General features: G+C 34.7%; 3 protein-coding genes and 2 long non-coding RNA genes across 9 annotated transcripts in view; 3 read left to right on the top strand and 2 right to left on the bottom strand.

Annotated features, from left to right (window-relative positions):
• The window catches only part of LOC135129933 (paired box protein Pax-6), an 86713-nt gene extending 84904 nt beyond the window's left edge, over nt 1-1809 (top strand). For both annotated transcript variants that reach the window (XM_064057211.1, XM_064057205.1), the window contains exon 12: nt 1059-1809. In XM_064057211.1, the coding sequence (XP_063913281.1) occupies nt 1059-1159 (101 nt within the window). In that variant the 3' untranslated portion in view covers nt 1160-1809. The remainder of the gene's footprint in view (nt 1-1058) is intronic.
• Nucleotides 1810-1839: 30 nt separating this feature from the next.
• Nucleotides 1840-4254, bottom strand: LOC135129925 (transmembrane 7 superfamily member 3-like). The gene is made up of 6 exons (XM_064057196.1): nt 4099-4254; nt 3725-4048; nt 2757-3353; nt 2456-2608; nt 2144-2404; nt 1840-2094 (listed from the first exon to the last, which is right to left on the bottom strand). Exons 1-6 carry the CDS (start codon nt 4142-4144, stop codon nt 1916-1918), a joined length of 1560 nt encoding a protein of 519 aa, XP_063913266.1. The 5' UTR covers nt 4145-4254; the 3' UTR covers nt 1840-1915.
• A 25-nt stretch (nt 4255-4279) lies between these two features.
• Nucleotides 4280-17926, top strand: part of LOC135129906 (ankyrin repeat and sterile alpha motif domain-containing protein 1B) — a 49297-nt gene continuing 35650 nt past the window's right edge. For all 4 annotated transcript variants that reach the window (XM_064057187.1, XM_064057181.1, XM_064057175.1 and 1 more), the window contains exon 1: nt 4280-4517. In XM_064057187.1, the coding sequence (XP_063913257.1) occupies nt 4414-4517 (104 nt within the window). In that variant the 5' untranslated portion in view covers nt 4280-4413. The remainder of the gene's footprint in view (nt 4518-17926) is intronic.
• Nucleotides 9899-11006, top strand: LOC135121788 (uncharacterized). The gene is made up of 2 exons (XR_010279133.1): nt 9899-10232; nt 10285-11006. It is a non-coding gene; the product is annotated as an uncharacterized LOC135121788 (long non-coding RNA).
• LOC135121735 (uncharacterized) lies at nt 10558-11172 on the bottom strand. The gene is made up of 2 exons (XR_010279112.1): nt 10836-11172; nt 10558-10783 (listed from the first exon to the last, which is right to left on the bottom strand). It is a non-coding gene; the product is annotated as an uncharacterized LOC135121735 (long non-coding RNA).

The following is a 17926-nucleotide window of genomic DNA, read 5'->3' as shown; positions in this document are numbered from 1 at the left end:
TTTTTTGTTATAATTTTTTTATAATAATTTGATCGTTTATAAACGGAACCACCGAAATAATAGTAATAAGAAAAAAAATTCTTCCACCACTTTAACTATTTATCTCCTTAATTGTTTTTTATTACTCTGCTCCAACTTCCTTTTTCTTTTCACACAGACTTTTGTATTGTCGTCTTTTACTTTTTCTATTTCTTATGCGAACAGAAATAATGAATAACCAAACTTGTGTATTGTTTTTGATAATTTTATGTTCCGTTTTACACATTTTCAACTGTCATTGTTTTTTTCTGGTCCAGGTTAATTTTCTTTTTACCTCCTTCATTGCATGTCCGCCATATTTTTTTCCATAATTTTAGTTACGTTCACGAAGTTCTGTTCTGGAGAATTTTTTTTAGAAGTTACGTTTCTTTGATTTGCTTTCTGTTGTTATCTATAAGTATAGCTATTTTTTGTTTTTGTTTTCTTACTAACTACTGTTTCTTTATTGTTATCAATATTGTCATTGCCTTCTAGCATTAAGACCGCTTTGTTATTTGAGATATTTATTGTTTAAGGACAAATTTCATTTAGTACGATTTCTGAAAAGGTAGATGTTTAAAGTTACATATATTCTTAAAAAAAAACTTGTGATTCAGATTAGCAGGGCTTCTGTCCCCTGTCCTGTATAGACTTCTCTGCCGCAGAATTAAATTCTTTTTTGCGTCGAGACACCATGTTCTGGCGCGCGTCTTCGGTCCCTAATGACGCCGGAGACGTGCCTGGTCGTTATGTATACGTCTAGTAAATCTCATGTATGGGGTCCGCATCGGTTATCTGATAGAAAGGAGCGAGTTTAGCAGTTTTCCCGGTTCGCCGCCGTAAATTTCATTGTCCGTGATCAGTTTAAAGTGGCGGAGGGTGGTTTCCAATTCTCGGCTCGGCGAACGCTCAATAATGTGCGAACTAAAGCGAGGGTGGGGACACCGTTGTTCTGGTTGCAAGCTTCGTTTGGTACCTTCTCTCTCGAGACCCCGCTTAAACCTCAGCCGGTACCTTTTGTTCATTCTATCTTTTCGCAGGCGTGATATCGGCAGGGGTTTCCGTGCCCGTGCAGATACCCAGCCAGACGCCGGATCTCTCCTCCAACATCACGTCGAACTACTGGCCCAGGATTCAGTGATCTCAACTTTTCGGGTTTCCGCCGCCGAGCATCCTCGTGCACCAGGACAACCCGACTCTGCAAACCTCGATGACTCCTCCGGTGATTCCGGCGACGGCGGCCGATCAGGAGTCGTCTTAATGGACGAAAGCGCCACCTGAACGGTATTGGAAGAAGCAGTGGCCCCACGGACTGCAGGGTACTTGTGAATAGTGTACATAGCGCGGGACTCAGTGTATAGAGGGACTGTTTTTGACTCGGAACGCACATCTTCAGGGTGATGTTTCAATCAGTTGCAATAATTGGGTTGCGCGGACTTGGGGAACCCAAACACATTTCTTTCTCTGGTACGATAATTTTTGTTTGCAATAGTCACGGGAATACTTGTCTTTGAAATAATTGCATAGCAATAATTATATGTCTTACTTTAAGCCATGTTTGTAATATTAAATAGATGTTATGGACTGTGTTAACACAATCAAATTTTAGGCAGTTTTTAGTTCCTAAAATGCAATGCTTATTAATCGGATCTTTTTTATGATAGTGTATAGTGATATATTTCAACAAGTATTATTCAATGTCGTGTAAATTATTGTTGCTGTGATTAACTTTAAATTATACATTGAAGTTTTATGTAGTTTAGAATTTGCTGTTTAGATGTGTATAAATTATAGTGCATTCGTGGAATAATAAACAAGTAATCCACTACAAAACTTTTTTATTCAATATCATCACATGATTCTGCTTACTGGATAGAGAGCGTAAAATTCTGACTAACTATATATCTGAGTATATGACCCCAGTAGTATCTCTGATTAATGGTGTGGTCTCACTCACACCCTCTTCAAGAGTCGTGTAACGGTGAGGGGGGAACGGAGGCTTACTCCTCTGTTCTTTCATTTGATAATAAAAGCCAAAAGTGGTCATAGCCACCAAGAGGATACTCTGCGTGATATCTGCAAAAAGTTAAAGTAAGTAAAAACTCCACACAGTCCTAACTCATACCCAAAATTTGAAACGGCGGATCAATCGTTGCCATATTAAAATTATTCACGACCATCCTCCTAAAAGAATTAATCACGATGTATTGCAAATTTCCCCCAGTATAGTAGTTCAATGCGGCTACACAAGCGTACGCCCCTAGAAAACTACATCCAAAAACGTGCCATTCCAGCGTCCACATGGTGAACATTGTATGAAAAGCAATAACAATAGCCAAAAAAGTCAACCAAAAATTAATATCGTTGTGAAAAATCTTCAAATCGGCTAAAGAAAAATATCATTACTCTCAGTAGTGTACTATACAAATCACCTTACCTACGCCTGCGTAGAACACGATCGATGCTAACAAAAATCCAGATAGGAAAAAAGTGAGACTCACTGAGAGAATCGGAATACCGAACTTCCACCACATCAGAAGCCAGAGTGACCCATAAATTAGCCCAATTAGAACAGCTGTAGTTGTTTTTTCTGCAACATGCACGTGTTACGTCGCGTTTCGACACTAGGGAGTATTCACACGACCCATGCAAGCAATACGGTGCGCTAAATCAAGCATAGTGTACCAATATTCCCCACATTTGTCACTCGGAAACTCCCTATACAGCTTTCCTTGTACCTGCTACCGTTAGATTATTGCTGCTCAAAGACAAAATAACGTATGTTATAAAAACACCTATTACAAAACCTATCAAATACAGTGTGATTCTAAAAAATTTGTGCCCAAAAAAGTTAACAAATAGACCGAATATTAAAAGAAAAGCGCAGATAACCTTCCAGTGAGGGGTCACAGGACCATAACAGCTCTCATCTTGGTTATCCAAATCGCATCCATATGATACAGCGGGGACGTAAGCTGAGCTTCTATTGTGGTAAGTAGCTACAATAGCAAACACCTGTCCCACACCTCTGTAGGCGCTGTAGAGCTTTCTGTATTTAAAATAACCATCAACAGTTGATACTTTGTATCCATGAGATTTTATTAAATCCACGGTTAACATATTTTCAATGCCGTTAAAATAATATTTTTCGGCGTAGTTATTCTCGTGTAAGTATAGATGATACAAATCTACTTGTATGTTGTTTTTGTCGCAAGTCGTGTCAAAGGCTGATGGAGCCTGACTTTGTACTATTATTAAGTCTTCTGTGTATGATACCAGTTGGTATGGTGCATACTCTGTGTTAAAAGTTAAGTTGCACCCACCAGGGATTGGATCTGTAAAAAAAATAGTATTCACGGAGGCTGCTTTTCAATGTTTGATCAAGCTACTGCAAAAACTATGACAATTTTTAATCTTTGCCGCTTACTAATATTGTGACATTTACTAAAAATCTAATCTAATGCTTATTGCATTATTTCGGTAAGGCGGCAAAACTCAGGGCTTACTTTGATCCAGTAATTGTTTGTTGGCTCTTGTGCATAGCATATCCACAAATAGTTCTCTCATCGCAGTAAGAATTTGTTTTGCCGCCTTGATAAAGCAGGTGTGACAACTAAACACAAAATCGAAATTGAAAATCTGTAATTTACAACAGCAGCTCGAACAACCATTTGTAGACATTGTACACATTTAACAATTAATTTACCTTTTTTGTTGTAGATCACTACAACAATTAAAGCTTTGGTTTGGTTTTTTGATTTAACATAGAATCTTGTGTCATTGTCATTAAAAGAGACTAGCCCTACGTTAACGCCCTCAACTGAGTCCTTACTCCTGAATTTTCTTGTCGAAGATAGAGTAACATTGTAAGGAAACGAGTGAACTTGCACAACATAAAAGCCCACACTTTCGGGTACATTATTTACCCAAATCTCTGAAACCCCGGCAGTTAGGTTAATAAACATCTTCTGCACATGTGTCGTCGCATTCTGCGGGTTATAATCGGACAAATCAAAGGTTACCACTTGACCTGAAAAAATAGGTTAGGTCATCAACCCGCACAAATTGATAATTAAATACCTTCGCACACCGCCAGAGACAATAAACACATCAGAACCAGCCTCATTTTGCATAATATCGATCTTGTTGCCGAAATCAGCTGTGATAATCAAAATAAAAACACCACGCTATCAAGCGCACACGATCGCGCATGCGAATCGGCGTGAAATGTGCGATCACGTCTTGTTGTTATCTGTTGTTTTCGCACAGGCCGCTAGAGGCGCGGCGGTTGTGTCATGGTTGACAGGCGATCAATGAATTTGTACTACGGTAGTGAGTAAATTAGTGTTGTGCCATGAATTTATTTTAAATGTTTGATTGCGGTGGCGGCGGATAATGGGGAAAGATCAAGAGCTGCTGGAGGCGGCCCGGAAGGGCAATGTGGCCGTCGTGGAGAAAATCCTAGGGCAAAGGGCCAAAAGGAGTGGCCCTCTCGCAAGGTGGGTTGTTGCGATCAGCTGGTACTTGTGGGGTTATTTTGCTGGGGTTTTGTATTAAAAGGGTTGTGCCAACGCCGGTGAGGGTTGGAGGAAGTCATGCACGGTCAATAGGATGTGTAGATAGCTGAATAAGTTTATTTTTTTGCGAGAACTAACTGTTTTATGGTCGTGTTACCTTGTCATGTTTTGAAGACGTCTCCAAGAAAGCGAGTGATTCATAGCTCTGTGGCCTTTTGTTCATTTTTTTTATGATGTTAAATCACAATAACAAATGGCTCGTGGGCGGACTTGTCGATATTTGGTAATGGATCTTTAAAATTCTCGTAAACTGTGGCGCTTGTAATATGCTCAATTAGCAGAATTGTGCTACTAATGGTCCGTGGAATCGTGTGTTTCCTGAGGCAGTTTTTTTCCGAATTACTCATTAAGGTCGTTTCACTTGGTTAGTCCAAGAACTTCCTTTTGAGTAGTGGAAGGTTATTGGATTTGTTTCCAATGTTTTTGTGACAAGTGTGGCAACTTTCTCCTTGGATTCGGATAACGATAACCTGTTACACCGTCTTTCTTGGTCAAGGTTCATAACTGGGTTATTTACAGTTTAAAAATTAGCGTTTGTTTACTTTTTGATTCATCTAATCATCGGTAAGTGTTTAAAAGGCATGAGTGGTTGTTGCGCCCAACTCATGAACTTACTCATCCACCGTTACATAATGAGCTATTTCCAAACACTTTCTATTTCAGAGTTGGTTATTTATGTTTATTTATTAGTTTATAACTGCTGCTACAACGATTATTGCAATAATTATTTACAAAATCAACATGTGACGCGATAAGGATCAGTAAATACAACAAAATAGCGGTTTTACTCACTTTAATGTTTGTTTAAAATGTCGCAGTTACATGATGTTTATTTTAACAGATAATTTTACGACGACATTGAAATTGCAAAAAAAAACATAGAATTTTATCCAACAGCTTAAGACGAAATTGTCTTAAAAATGAGGCTAATCATTTTTCTTTTTTTAGATACGACAAATCGGTTTGGAAGAACAAGAATATATGTCAGTCACACTTTGTCGTTTTTAGTAGTATTAGATGCTGAGGTGAAATTCAAGAAGTCAAAGTCTGGTCATTTGTAAAAAAAAATAACTGAAAGTATCATTTTGTCTCCAAAATGATCAGAAACATGAGGAATCTTCTAAATTGAGCTTAATGTTTGCATAAACCAAAACGTTATATGTTACACAGTATTTGTTCAATGTAGACACAAATAGTTATTTTTAAGCCAAGGGTTGAAAACGTAGTTTTGTGTTAATTGAATATGGATTTTGGGGTTTGAGCAGCAGTGAGAGCTTCAACTATGCTGGATAAATATGTGTTGATTTTAGCGGTTGCTTAAGCTCTAAAATGAATGAATTCTGTAACTATTAAGTATAGTCTTTTACTATATATTTGTTATATTGTCTATAGTTCCGCTGCCAACAACCGAACCCGGTTAACGCGACATTCTTTTGAAATAACTACAAAGAAAATCTTTCGAAAATTGAGTACTGACTGATTACCTAGTTCATTAGCCAAAAGACTAAAGTTGCAATCTTGAAATAACTTTTGAAACCCGTTGTTAATTTTTTTTTCTATTCTCAGTCACGATTCTATATACATTTCTGCGTTCTAACATGAAATTTAACTTTCTTTATTTACAATAAATCATTCGAGAAAAAGTAAACACACTGGCAGATCGAAGTCGTTAATCCATTTAAGATAAGATATAAAATTTCGAACTTGATAATTTATGTTAAAATTTTATTTCTGTAATAAAAATGTATTGCAAGAAATTTAAATTATGGTTCCTTACATTCAATCGCGAAAAATAAATTTAGTTAAAACATATTTTGTAATAGCTAAATAAGTAGTTGCGTGTGTTTAGGGGAGGTCGGGGCTAGTTGAAATCCTACTTTCAATTTTCTTCGCGGTAGATCTGTACAACCGCTAAAGGTATTAGAATATCGTCATAAAATGTGTTCATTGCATTTAGTTTGTTCATTTATTTTATTCGGCGTAAAATATTTCAAATAGGAAGTAGCTTTTTTTTCACGTTGCATTTCAATATTCTGGAGTAAATTTATAATTTCTAAATTTGTGTGCGAAACTTTTGTTGACTTTCAGTTAGAACTAACATCGTGTCTTGGTTAAGGAAGCAAATTACTTAAAGTAGAGTAGTAGAGCATAAGTATGAAATTGTCCACAATTAACTGTAATGCTCTGAAAATGTACCTATGAAAAGAAAATTACTTTAGATTTTACAGGAGTTCGTTTAAAAACTAAAAACCTGTCAAATTATCTTGTATGTGGGACAGGTTACCATATTTTTGACTTAGTTGAATTTAAAAGTTTTATTACGTCATGTTTACGTGTGAAATGGGTTAAGCAGAAAAAATGCGAAACGCCGTAAAGTGTCAAGCTATGTCACTAACCCCAGTTTCCCTTATCATTTCTAGAAAATGTAATACGTAGCCGTGATTTGTTGCATGGAATAAACTGGGATAGAAACAAAAACATTTTTTTATTCTTATCATAAACAAATATTAAATGTTTCCTATTGTTTCAAGTTGCTACATCCTAGATAAAGAGCATAATACTGCATAAATTTTGCCGAAATAAAATATGTGCATTAAGATTGTTAAAATTTCTTTCTTGCTTTAGTTTTGTACAATACATTTTTTTTATTTGTAGTGTAAAATGTTGAATCAAAACATTAAGAACTAACGTGATTAAAACGGTTATAATCTATTAATAGTAGATTATAATCGATTACAATGAAGTAAAGAAACTATAGATTAATGTTACAACATTCTAGTTTAGATATTATCGTTAAAATTTATTGAGAAGTTGTGTATAGAAAATGTCATACATTTTGTCAAGGGCCAAGCAAAAATATATTTCAAAAAAATTCCACTAAGTTTGATATTTGTTTTACAAATAATAATAACATTTTTATTAGCTTAATAAATTATTGTATTTCAAAAGTTTCCAAGAAAAACGTTTTTTTATTTGCAATTACCCAAAGGATTGCATATTTTAATTTTAATTAATTCTTAAATTAAAGACCTTATTGCTAAATTAATTAAGAAAATTAATATTTGCATATAAAAATTTTAGATTGCCTGTAGTTACTTATTATGTACGACTGCATTACTAAGAGAATACGGGGAATAAATAATTTATGCATATGTTTGGTAATTCGGATAAATATAATTATACATTTTCTAGAAATGCCGCACACATGTTGAGTGAATTGTTTCCATGTAGATTTTTTAAATAATTTTTTGAAAAATGTTATATTTTTGGTAAGAATAAATATACCGTGTGATTTTTTTAACTTTATCCCAAGAATATGTTGACAGCACGAACTCTGCTGAAAACTAGAGCGTAACTTGACACAGTTTTCTCGATTAATTTTAAAAGTTATACAATTTTAATGAATTTGGCACGTAATTCACTTTGTTCTTAAAATGTGCATTATTATGATGAACTGGCACCATATAACCTGAGTATAGGTTGTCTGTGGCTGAACTTACAAAGCTAGGTTATTTTATGTCAACAAGAATCAAGCTCTTGGGATTTAAAATGGTTTATGTATGATAAATAACATGTTTAGTAGAATTTTTAACAATACTTGGTAAGGTTGCCACCGCTTCGTTACATAAATTGACTCCGCGTTTTATATTCTGAAATACTCGAGAAAATCTTCCAGGTAAACAGTTTCAAATTGTTGAATGATTATCACTTTTAGGTCTTCAATTGTTTGAAAATAGTGTATTTCAAAGTCGGGACCAAGAAGTAATCTAAAGCTGTCAGACCAGGTGATCCAGGTGGGTAAATCTGGTCTGTGTGGGATCTAATTAAACGGTCGTGATAAAATTTCCTTACAAAATTCAAACTTGTTTAAGCTGTATGAGCTGTTGCGCTGTTATGCTGAAATATCTGTTCTGCAATTCTTCGAGATCAACCTAGTCAATAAATTCCTGTAGCATGTTCTGATATGTCGCAGTTGTAACTGACTCCTTGAAGAAAATGGGTTCAAATAGTCGTCTTCGAAAAATGGCACACCAAATTCCAATTTTTTTTGTAGCTGCAATGAATAATGATCATTTTAAGCACTCCACATTCTCATATTTTCCGAGTTACATACCCTGATAGATGAAATCAGGCCAAAGAAAATCATTGTTCATTGTTTAATTAAATCGGTTACAATAAATTATTAGGTCCTTTGTAACAATTTTTTGACAAGTTGAATATGACAAGTCGCGTTGCCGCGAAAGCCTTCTTAAAGATATATGGAGGTTATCATCCATAATCTGTCGGACATTTTCAACAGTCTTCGTTAATGTTCGACTTCCTGATTTCCTCTTAATGCAACTAGTTCCACGAACTAATTTCATCACATAACTGAGTATCCTTAAAAAATTAGCTTCAAGAACAGCAACACTGGGGAATTTTTCACAAAATTCCTGAAAACAGGGTCGGGTTTCAGACACCCATTCAACATTCATTTGTTGGCTGTAAGCATGAAACTCTTGTTCTTCCTGCTTCTGCGTCAAAACACACCTGGATAGTTTTTGTTCACTTTCAAATAGATATTTAGCCTTAAAACGTCTGATTTTTGTCGAAAATTGGAAAAACAATAAGCGATACGAATTTACGAAAATGAAATAAAGCACAATGTACGAGATTATGGGCAAGCAACCACAATACAAGTTGTATGTTCTAAGAAACGACCTACATAATTTGGTGATATAATGGATAGCGAAAAGTACATCACAAATTAAAAAAATTACACAGTATTTTTATTCACTGCTGAAATATGAATAAAACCATATTTTAGATAGGAGAAGAGACAAATTTTAGTAAGTATTTTGTTATGCACGTCGTGTGTTAGATGTTATCTATTTGCGAAAATTTTTGTGTTATATGACCTATAAATCCTCAAGGAAGTAAGAAGTTAGACACTATTCAAAAAAAAAAAAAAATCGTTAAATATTTGTCTTATCTATGCCCGAGGGACATAAAATTGAATTAACTAATAAAGACACCCGTGTAGGAAAGTAAAATTATGAATTTGAATATTTGATACAGATGTTTTTTTCAAAAACTAACGTTTTGTAAATCAGAACATGATAAGTAAGTAGACTTAAACATAGTTATAATTCTGGGTTTCTGCCAAAAACATTTAGCAACCTTAATCAATATGCAGTGTTAAACGTTACACACAATTAAATCTTTACACCGCGAATTTAAGGTTTACAAGCGTCAGCTTATCGAACTAAATGAGGTTTGAACTGCAACAGCCAACTTACGAACAATGTGTGGGTAATACAGGGTCATTATAAAATATTGTAGTCGAAGAAGGCCATGATTTTGGTGACATTTTGTGCCGCCTTTTTCAGTTTTGTGGAAAGGATTACACTAATATTGGAATTTTTATTTTTTACGCCACATTAGTTGACATTAGCGGCTGCACTGTTTCAACGCTTCATCAAATTCTGTCAGATGTCAATAATTTTTTCGTTTGTACTGGTACGTTTTCCCTCACTTTGTGCGTTAATTGACTTGTCTTGTTTTCATTTTTGCTGTCTTCCCCTTTGTTAGAACTTTAATAAGTGTCTCAAAAAACAGTTTTTATCAAAACTACAGATCATTGTGGAATAATCTCAGGTAATGAACACAGAGGAATAACTATGGTCAGTGTTACAAATGATTTTTTTAGTTCTTTGGCGCAATCATCATGCCTATTACCGTAATGGGGTGTTAAATGAGGATGGGGATGGAGTGTACTCTGTGGAGGCGTCTAAAAACGAGTATCTAGTGAAATGTTCTGTTGTCATTGATGAAGAATCTTTGAAGACGCTATACGGCGAATTATGGCCAGATTTAACGACACTGGTAGCATTTCTAAGTGAAAACCGACGGGGAGACCTCAAGTTAGTGAAGACGTTGTTGAAGATTTAAGGATGAGAATGGAACAAAGTCCGAATAAAGCTTTGTCAAAAATCTTTACTGTCCGGAGTACCATACAGCCCATGTCAGAAAATCGTAAAAGAGAAGTTACATATGCATCCATACAAGATTTTGTTGGTTCAGGAGCTGCAACCAGCTGATTTTCCTTGCCGCGTTGGGTATTGTAGTTGGTTTCAAGCTGATATGGACGATAACGGGATTCTCGATTTGTCGTTCTTTTCTGATGAAGCCTGGTTTCATCTGTTAGGCTATTATGTCAACTGACAGAACTTCAGAATTTGGTGTATAGAAAATACTCACGCTTTTGAAGAAACACCATCACACGCAATGAAGGTTGGTGTGTGGTTAGCTGTTTCCAGACGACGATTCATAGGCCTGATACTTTTTCAAGTAAATGAATGTGATCAATAAACAAAATTAGATGTAGAAAGTGTATGTAGGTACTGCAATAAAGTTTTTTATTTTCAGTAACTTTCATTTTTCTTTCGGTGTTAGTTGCATTCTCTTAATTTAAAACTTACTTCAACTTACTGTTTAGTAATAATTGTAATTTTACTATTAGGAAAGTTAAAAATCTTTATTAAACATTCTGTTGTTTCAAGAGATCTCATAATCATCTACAGAACTCTTAACACTATGCTCCTGAAATTTTCTTGGTTTTTTCATCTTTTTTGTTATAGAAATTTTGAAAAATCTTGATATTAGGATGGCCATGTGGGCGTGTTTTGGGTAGAACCTCTTTGACATTCCTGTTATGCAGATCTGGCATGTTTCAGATATCTAGAAACTGCAAAGCTGAAGGTAATGTTTGGACATAGCAGTTTTCACCTATTGTAGGGATGAAGATCAAGGCTTTCAGTTGTGTTTTTTCAAGAGAAAAGCACCGGTCACAAACCATGTCTGCACCAATATTTTGACGATTCCTTACAATTTACAAACAGAACTTTCGCGGGATCACAACTTTGGCAAAATTATTTACTGCAAAAACTCATTAGGTATTCATAGTGTTCGTTAACTGTGATAAGACTTGCTCTGCCATTGTCCATTACGTGATTTTTCACAATTTTTACCTTCAGGGTACCTATAAAAATGTAATTTTTTAAATAATTACCGTGTTCATTGGTTTCGACAAACTTAACCTCACTTTTTGGATTTCATTATTTGAAAAATTATTGCTTCTTTGCAAAACAGACCAGATGATTTATTCTGTTCAACTCCAATCGACTTTCCAAGGTGTAATTCATGACAAAGCCCTTAAACGTTTTTCTGACAATTTACAATTTTTGAAACTGAAATGTATTGCAGTGGCGTTCACAAATGCTCGATAACACTGCAACCCTTAATGCTCTGGCCTGGCCTCTTTTCGTGTCTATTTAAAATGAAATTAAACCGCGAACCGGGCATTTCAATTTTTGACACATCTGACAGATTTGTTTGGACGTTCGTGACATTTCAAAACAGTTCAAATCATTTTGGTGATTAGCGGCACGAGAAAAATTTCATTTGTTTTTCATAGGTGAGTTGACTACAATATTTTATAATGACCCTGTATAACTCACACTACGATTAGAACATTATTTAATACTATTTAATACTACTAACTATAATGTTGGACGCAATGTTTAATGGTAGCAGCATGTAAATATGAAGATATAAATCGACATTAATTAATACCCGTAGAGCTTTATGATTAGACAGAGCAAAAATCCTTTTCCATTTCTCTCCCTGCCTCCGAAAAAACTTAGCTTCTGTAACTTCAACAGCACACTCGTCGCCAATTACATTTGCAGATAACACGTTTCGGTATTTGCTGCGAATATTTTCTTGGAGATAAGCTGCTATCTAAATTAGCGGCTTAATCCCGAGGCGAATGCTTTTGTTGATTACCGGCTGGCAATTTTCGTTGTCCGTAATGTGTTGTCTGGGGCGAATATGGGTCGGGTGGGTCCATAAAATTAATTGGGCCAGACACGCAAATGTCCGTGGACAAAATTACGTCATAACAGCCCATGAGGAGAATTTGCAGCCGGGTCAATTCATGCACGTAGGTTAAGTAAATGCTGAAAAGGAAGTCGATCGATATAAATGCCGCCGGCAGTGCAAAGTTATTTTGCCACACCCTCACCTTGGTGTCCTCTTCCCTCTACCCTTTCATCATGATATTAAGCACCTTACGAGTAATGGAAAAATCGCCAGATGGGGATACGAGTGTTAATAATGATCGCGTTATTGCCACTCGCGTTCTCTTGTGGTTCGTAGGAATGTCTCTAAATGTCTCAGACCGACCGTCTTGGAATTGGAAAACTGAACGATATTCGATACAGGACATTACTACTGAATTTTTACTTTCAGTTGATATTCTACTTTGCGGTTTGTACTCGTGTAATAATTTTTGGGCAGAAGAAAGCTCGGTAATGTGGGAAGGAGAGCAGTTTAATAGCACAATTATTTTTAAATTTCTAGTGTCTACACGTCATGTTCAAGCTTTTTAATGTTACTCCATGTAACATGTGAAAACTCTCGAGATTATAGCTGTAAAACGATTTTAGTGTGTCACGTATAAACAGGAAATTTCAAGTTGGAAGTATAAACGATACTCCAATTAAATTAACTCTGGGGAAATCAATAGATGAAATGTTATTGTACTCTTTCTTCTGCTTATAACGACGGTTAAATTAATTGTATTTCATGGTGACATGCAATACACACAATTGGAAAGTATCGCTAAGGAAATAAAAATTGTGATTATCTTACGATGTAATAAACATTTATTTTTATTATAAATGAAACATTTGAAAGAAAATAGATTTTCGAAGATACATTTATGATATTTAATATTTATAGATTTTATCGATTGTTGGAATAGGCACATTGTCAGAGGTCGTACGAAACACTAATAAATTTATGTTGAGCGTAAACGATGTCATAATTTTTAGAAAATTCAACTTTGGGAAAATAATTCTATGCGGGCTGTATCGTAATTACTATCAAAATTTTACCAGCTGTACTTCAAACTTCAAAAGTTACGTCCTGTTTTGTTCAATAAATAATGAATCGGGTAAGTAATTGTTTATAAACAATTTAAGATTTTGTCCTGAAATTGTGTAGGTAGGTCTGGCGAGCAGTGTGAGAGAATGTGTTTTGAGGAATTTTGATAGAAAGAACAGAATATTTTTGTAAAATTTTTTGATTTTATTCAAAAAGCACATCGCGATTTAAAATTAAAATCGAAAAATTACGGTTTTCAGTTAAATGCATTTGTTTCTTGCATCCTTTTGAAAGTGAGTGTCTTGTTACGGTTCGGTTGATAACCAGTGTTCAAATAATAGCTTATTAAAAATTAATTAGAAGATATGGTTTAGTGTGGGAATAGTAATGTTTTGTCGAGAAAATGGAAGGTACATGGACGATTAACTTTTAATCAATTTAGGTATTAGTTAACGAGATGTGTCGTCGACTTATTTCCTCGCAAATCGTAACTTCAATTAAAATGCATAATTGAGTGAAGAATTATGACTAAAGATTCTATTAAACCAAGTTTTTCCGATAACGAATTACACTAAATTTGAATTTTATAGCTCAAGTTGTTTTAAGGCCATTAGAAAAAAATAATAGATTTTCTCAAGGTACAATACATTTTGTATGGTAATTTTAACATTTTGTTAAACAACTTTTTTTGGGTTATTTTTAGCAAACATTATTGTGTAGACTAACGTTGTAAAAACTGCACTCGCCCTATTTTTGATATCCTTACAGGAAGTGTTGCGAAAGCCAAAACACTGAGTAATTCATGCCACAGCTAAAGTGTAATCAATCAGTTGTTATTAAAAGTTATCTTCCATATGTTTCCGCTATTAAGATAGCATTTCCTTATTTTTCTTTTTTTTTTGTTTAGAAAAGAATGGGCTTTATGGAGATAATAGGGATATATTAACTTTCAGAATAAAACAGAAAAGTGTTATTTTAACGAATATAATTATTACCAGTTATAAAAATCGAAAGTAAAATAAACTTAGCTAGAAAAAGTTATTTTTATTTCCTGAGCGTAAACTAAGAAGTATTATAATCGAATTCATTGGACGAATGGCTACTTTCATATTTTTTTCATTTTGTATTAGTGGAACAAGATGTAATGTGGTCGTTGGTCTATATGTGTCTTAAGGTTAGACATTATTTTCTTCAAGATTGAATTTTTCTGTCATTAATCTGAAGTATGAAAATCTCTTCACAGCAAAGCAGTGTCCTGTTTGCTCTTTAAATCAACTAAAATGATATTCGAATTATCAAATTTAATTTTTTGCAAAAAACTTTCTGAAAAGAAGGATAGTCTTGGAATAAATAAGTAACTTTAAAAACTGCTGTTTGTTTTTTACTTTAAAAATTATAATTTATTATAGTACGATACATAAAATAGTTCTTGGCATGACTACTAATTTGCTGTTTAGTCACGTTACGCACGTAATAAATGATAAAAACAAATATATATGTTAAAAGTGTGTTTTTGGCTTTTGCGTGCCGTAAAATATTTATACCCAAAATTTCTGCTCTAAAGCTTGTCGGTATTTACATAGTTTAAATAAAAAAAAAGATGTGGGGCGTCATGGACATCCGTATGGAACGAAGTTGCGCTTGTATATAATTTATGAAATAGTACAATAAAATAAATGAAGGAACGGTAATAACATTGTCATTATAAAAGGAAATAAACATTTTAGTATTAATTAGTATTATAAAAATTAATAACTGTAATTATAAACTCAATCTGTACATTCAATCATAGAAATTAGTACTTTATAATAACTGAAGTATGATAATGTATTTAAAATCTAGGTGGGTAAAACTCAACAATTTATTTCATACTGACTCAAATGTGCACGACTAACTTATGTACAAAATAACTCCGGCGCAACTTGGCTGGACTCTGTCTTGACTCAACTTCTCCCATTGTCTGGACTACACTGGCTCTTCCCGACGGTGGTTTCCATTTAACCAGCCGCGCGCCGTCCTTCTCGAAACGCATCCGTCACCGCTTCTAGACTTGTCTGGAGCACCTATTCGCGACTTCCGCTTCCAGGCTTTTCTCCAGCCGCCCTCACCGACAATGAGTCATCATCGCCATACATAGTAGAACCCATAGGAGTCGTACCGGGGCGGCGTATGGGTTTATTTGGTAACAATACATTTGTCTGAGATTACATTTTGTTCAAATATCTCGAGAAGAATGCATCGATAGTTCTATTGTATCTTGTTGTGTAATGCTTGAGTTTATCATCGTTATCCTCAACTTCTAGTGGATCATTTTCATAAGAGCTTGTAAACATACAAAACAGCTAGAGAGAAAGAGTAGAGTATTCGGGGGCAGTGCAACATACTACGGCAATTATGTCGATGTCGGGCGTCGAGGCCATCTTACGTTTTTTTCGGACTAGCTCTACTCCGCCAAGTAGCGAAAAGGAACCTTGTTCCAATAATTACAAAATATCTATATGTTGTTCTATTTTCAGTAAGCGAAGAATTCTTGTGTTGTTTTAGCTTGTGACGTAATTGTAATAATAATTGAAGTAAGCTAGTGAGATGTACCTTGCCCAGAAAAATTCCTTTAAAACTAACAAAAAATCCAAGTGTTAAGATACCTAAGAAAGTTCGGAATTCACATCAATTCGTGGGTGTCTTCTATGAATAACAAAATGTATGCAACACTAGTATGTATCAGAATGGAGTAATGAACGACAGCACTGTACGATGAACGGCGCCATAAGAAGAAGTAGTCAAGAAAGATCAAATCGGCCTACAAATTAGTCTTGGCTTCGTCTTTAAAAATAAGTTGGTAATTTAGATATATGAGAGACAATGTGATTGACGCAACTGGTAATAAAATTAAAAGAAAATTATCAGTAAATATTGAGCAGGATGTGTATTTACTTCTAAAAAGAGAAAGAGTAAATGCACTTACAGAAGATTTTAACCTCACTAATGCATTCTAGGTGTACTTTGAAAGAATTTAAAGCACAAACTTTCGAAAAAATAAAACCACCTCAACTGATAAAAACGTATAACAGCTACGAGACGACGTTAGACTTTCCTTATGCATCGTGCTTCGACACGTAGAAAGGGTTAAATAGCGCCGGGTTAATAATAGAGAGCTTAAATTTGATTATAAAATTATTAATAATCGACTGAAAAAAACTGTAAATCGGTTTTAATTGTGATATTGGGCATCACTCAGGTTATTTCAGGAAAACAATGTTCTTTAAGATATAAAGACAAATCATCAGAAGACTAAAGTTACAATAATCCCCAGTTAACAATGAATTATTCTTGCAACAACTGATGGTGGTGTTTACACGAAATTGTATACCTTGTTTTATATTCAAATACATATTTTGTTTATTGTTCAGAAACGAGAGTCATTAACTAGTGAGTCAAGATAACCATTGATAAACTGAAACTATTGTAACGTCCAGCTAATGAACGAGATATAATAAAAAAATTCTTGAAAACGATTAGTTATAATGTGATTCATGGAACTATTAGTCACACAAACAAACTAAAATCTTTCAACTTATCAGTTGGTGTGGGCATTTTTTTTATCTCGAGCGACTTCAGGGACTTTTCGCGTTTCCATACTTTAGAAGGTCCAGGTGTCTGTCCGACCAAACATAACCATCCGAAGAAGTGTCGATGGAAAATGAAAAAAAAAAAAACAAATTTTAAATGTTGAGATTCACCCCAGAAGAAGTGTGACGGCGCAGAAAAATTACTTTTCGTTGCAGAAACTTATTTTAAAATCATGATCGCAGTCAGATGATTCAAGATATGCAACCAAGGGAATTTTCACAATAATTAGCTGATATTGGCTTTTCAGTAATTCGTACTCAAATTCAACGAATGTTTGGAGGAACATTTTCAAAATCGTCCGAAGAGGAATCAATCCAGTACGTATAATTTGGCTCCATCAAACATTAAAAAACCCTACTATAATACTCTCGAGTCCATTAACGGATGTAGAGCCGAGTATGGAGTAGTTTCAGCTCCCACATTGGCACAATAAAGGCTGATTCAAAATCCGACCCTTCGAACTGGACAAACTTGCTTGGAAAGTTTTGAGCTAACATAATCCACATAGCACTTCAACCCTAGGAGACGAAAGAGTAGGGTGATCTTTGTGACATAGTTTTATGGGGTGATTGACGTGAATGCATAGCCTCGCACACCTAGTACGTTATATTTTTTGCCTAAATTACGAACCACGATTTCAAAAAGTTCCACAAGGAAGCCTCGAGGCTATCAGGACTCATCGGATAGATATGTTTCGTTCTCCCACTTTAAAGATGAGACTCTTAAAGGAGTAAAAATTTTAGATTTTACGCTGGGTACTTGTTTCTTAGGAA

This window comes from Zophobas morio, unplaced genomic scaffold (genome assembly GCF_036711695.1).
Source record: "Zophobas morio isolate AGI-343-1 ecotype UQ-CSIRO unplaced genomic scaffold, CSIRO_AGI_Zmor_V1 ptg000002l, whole genome shotgun sequence".
NCBI classification, from domain to species: Eukaryota; Metazoa; Arthropoda; class Insecta; order Coleoptera; family Tenebrionidae; genus Zophobas; species Zophobas morio.
Note: the sequence above shows the minus strand (reverse complement) of the source record. Positions and strands in the feature narration are given on the sequence as shown.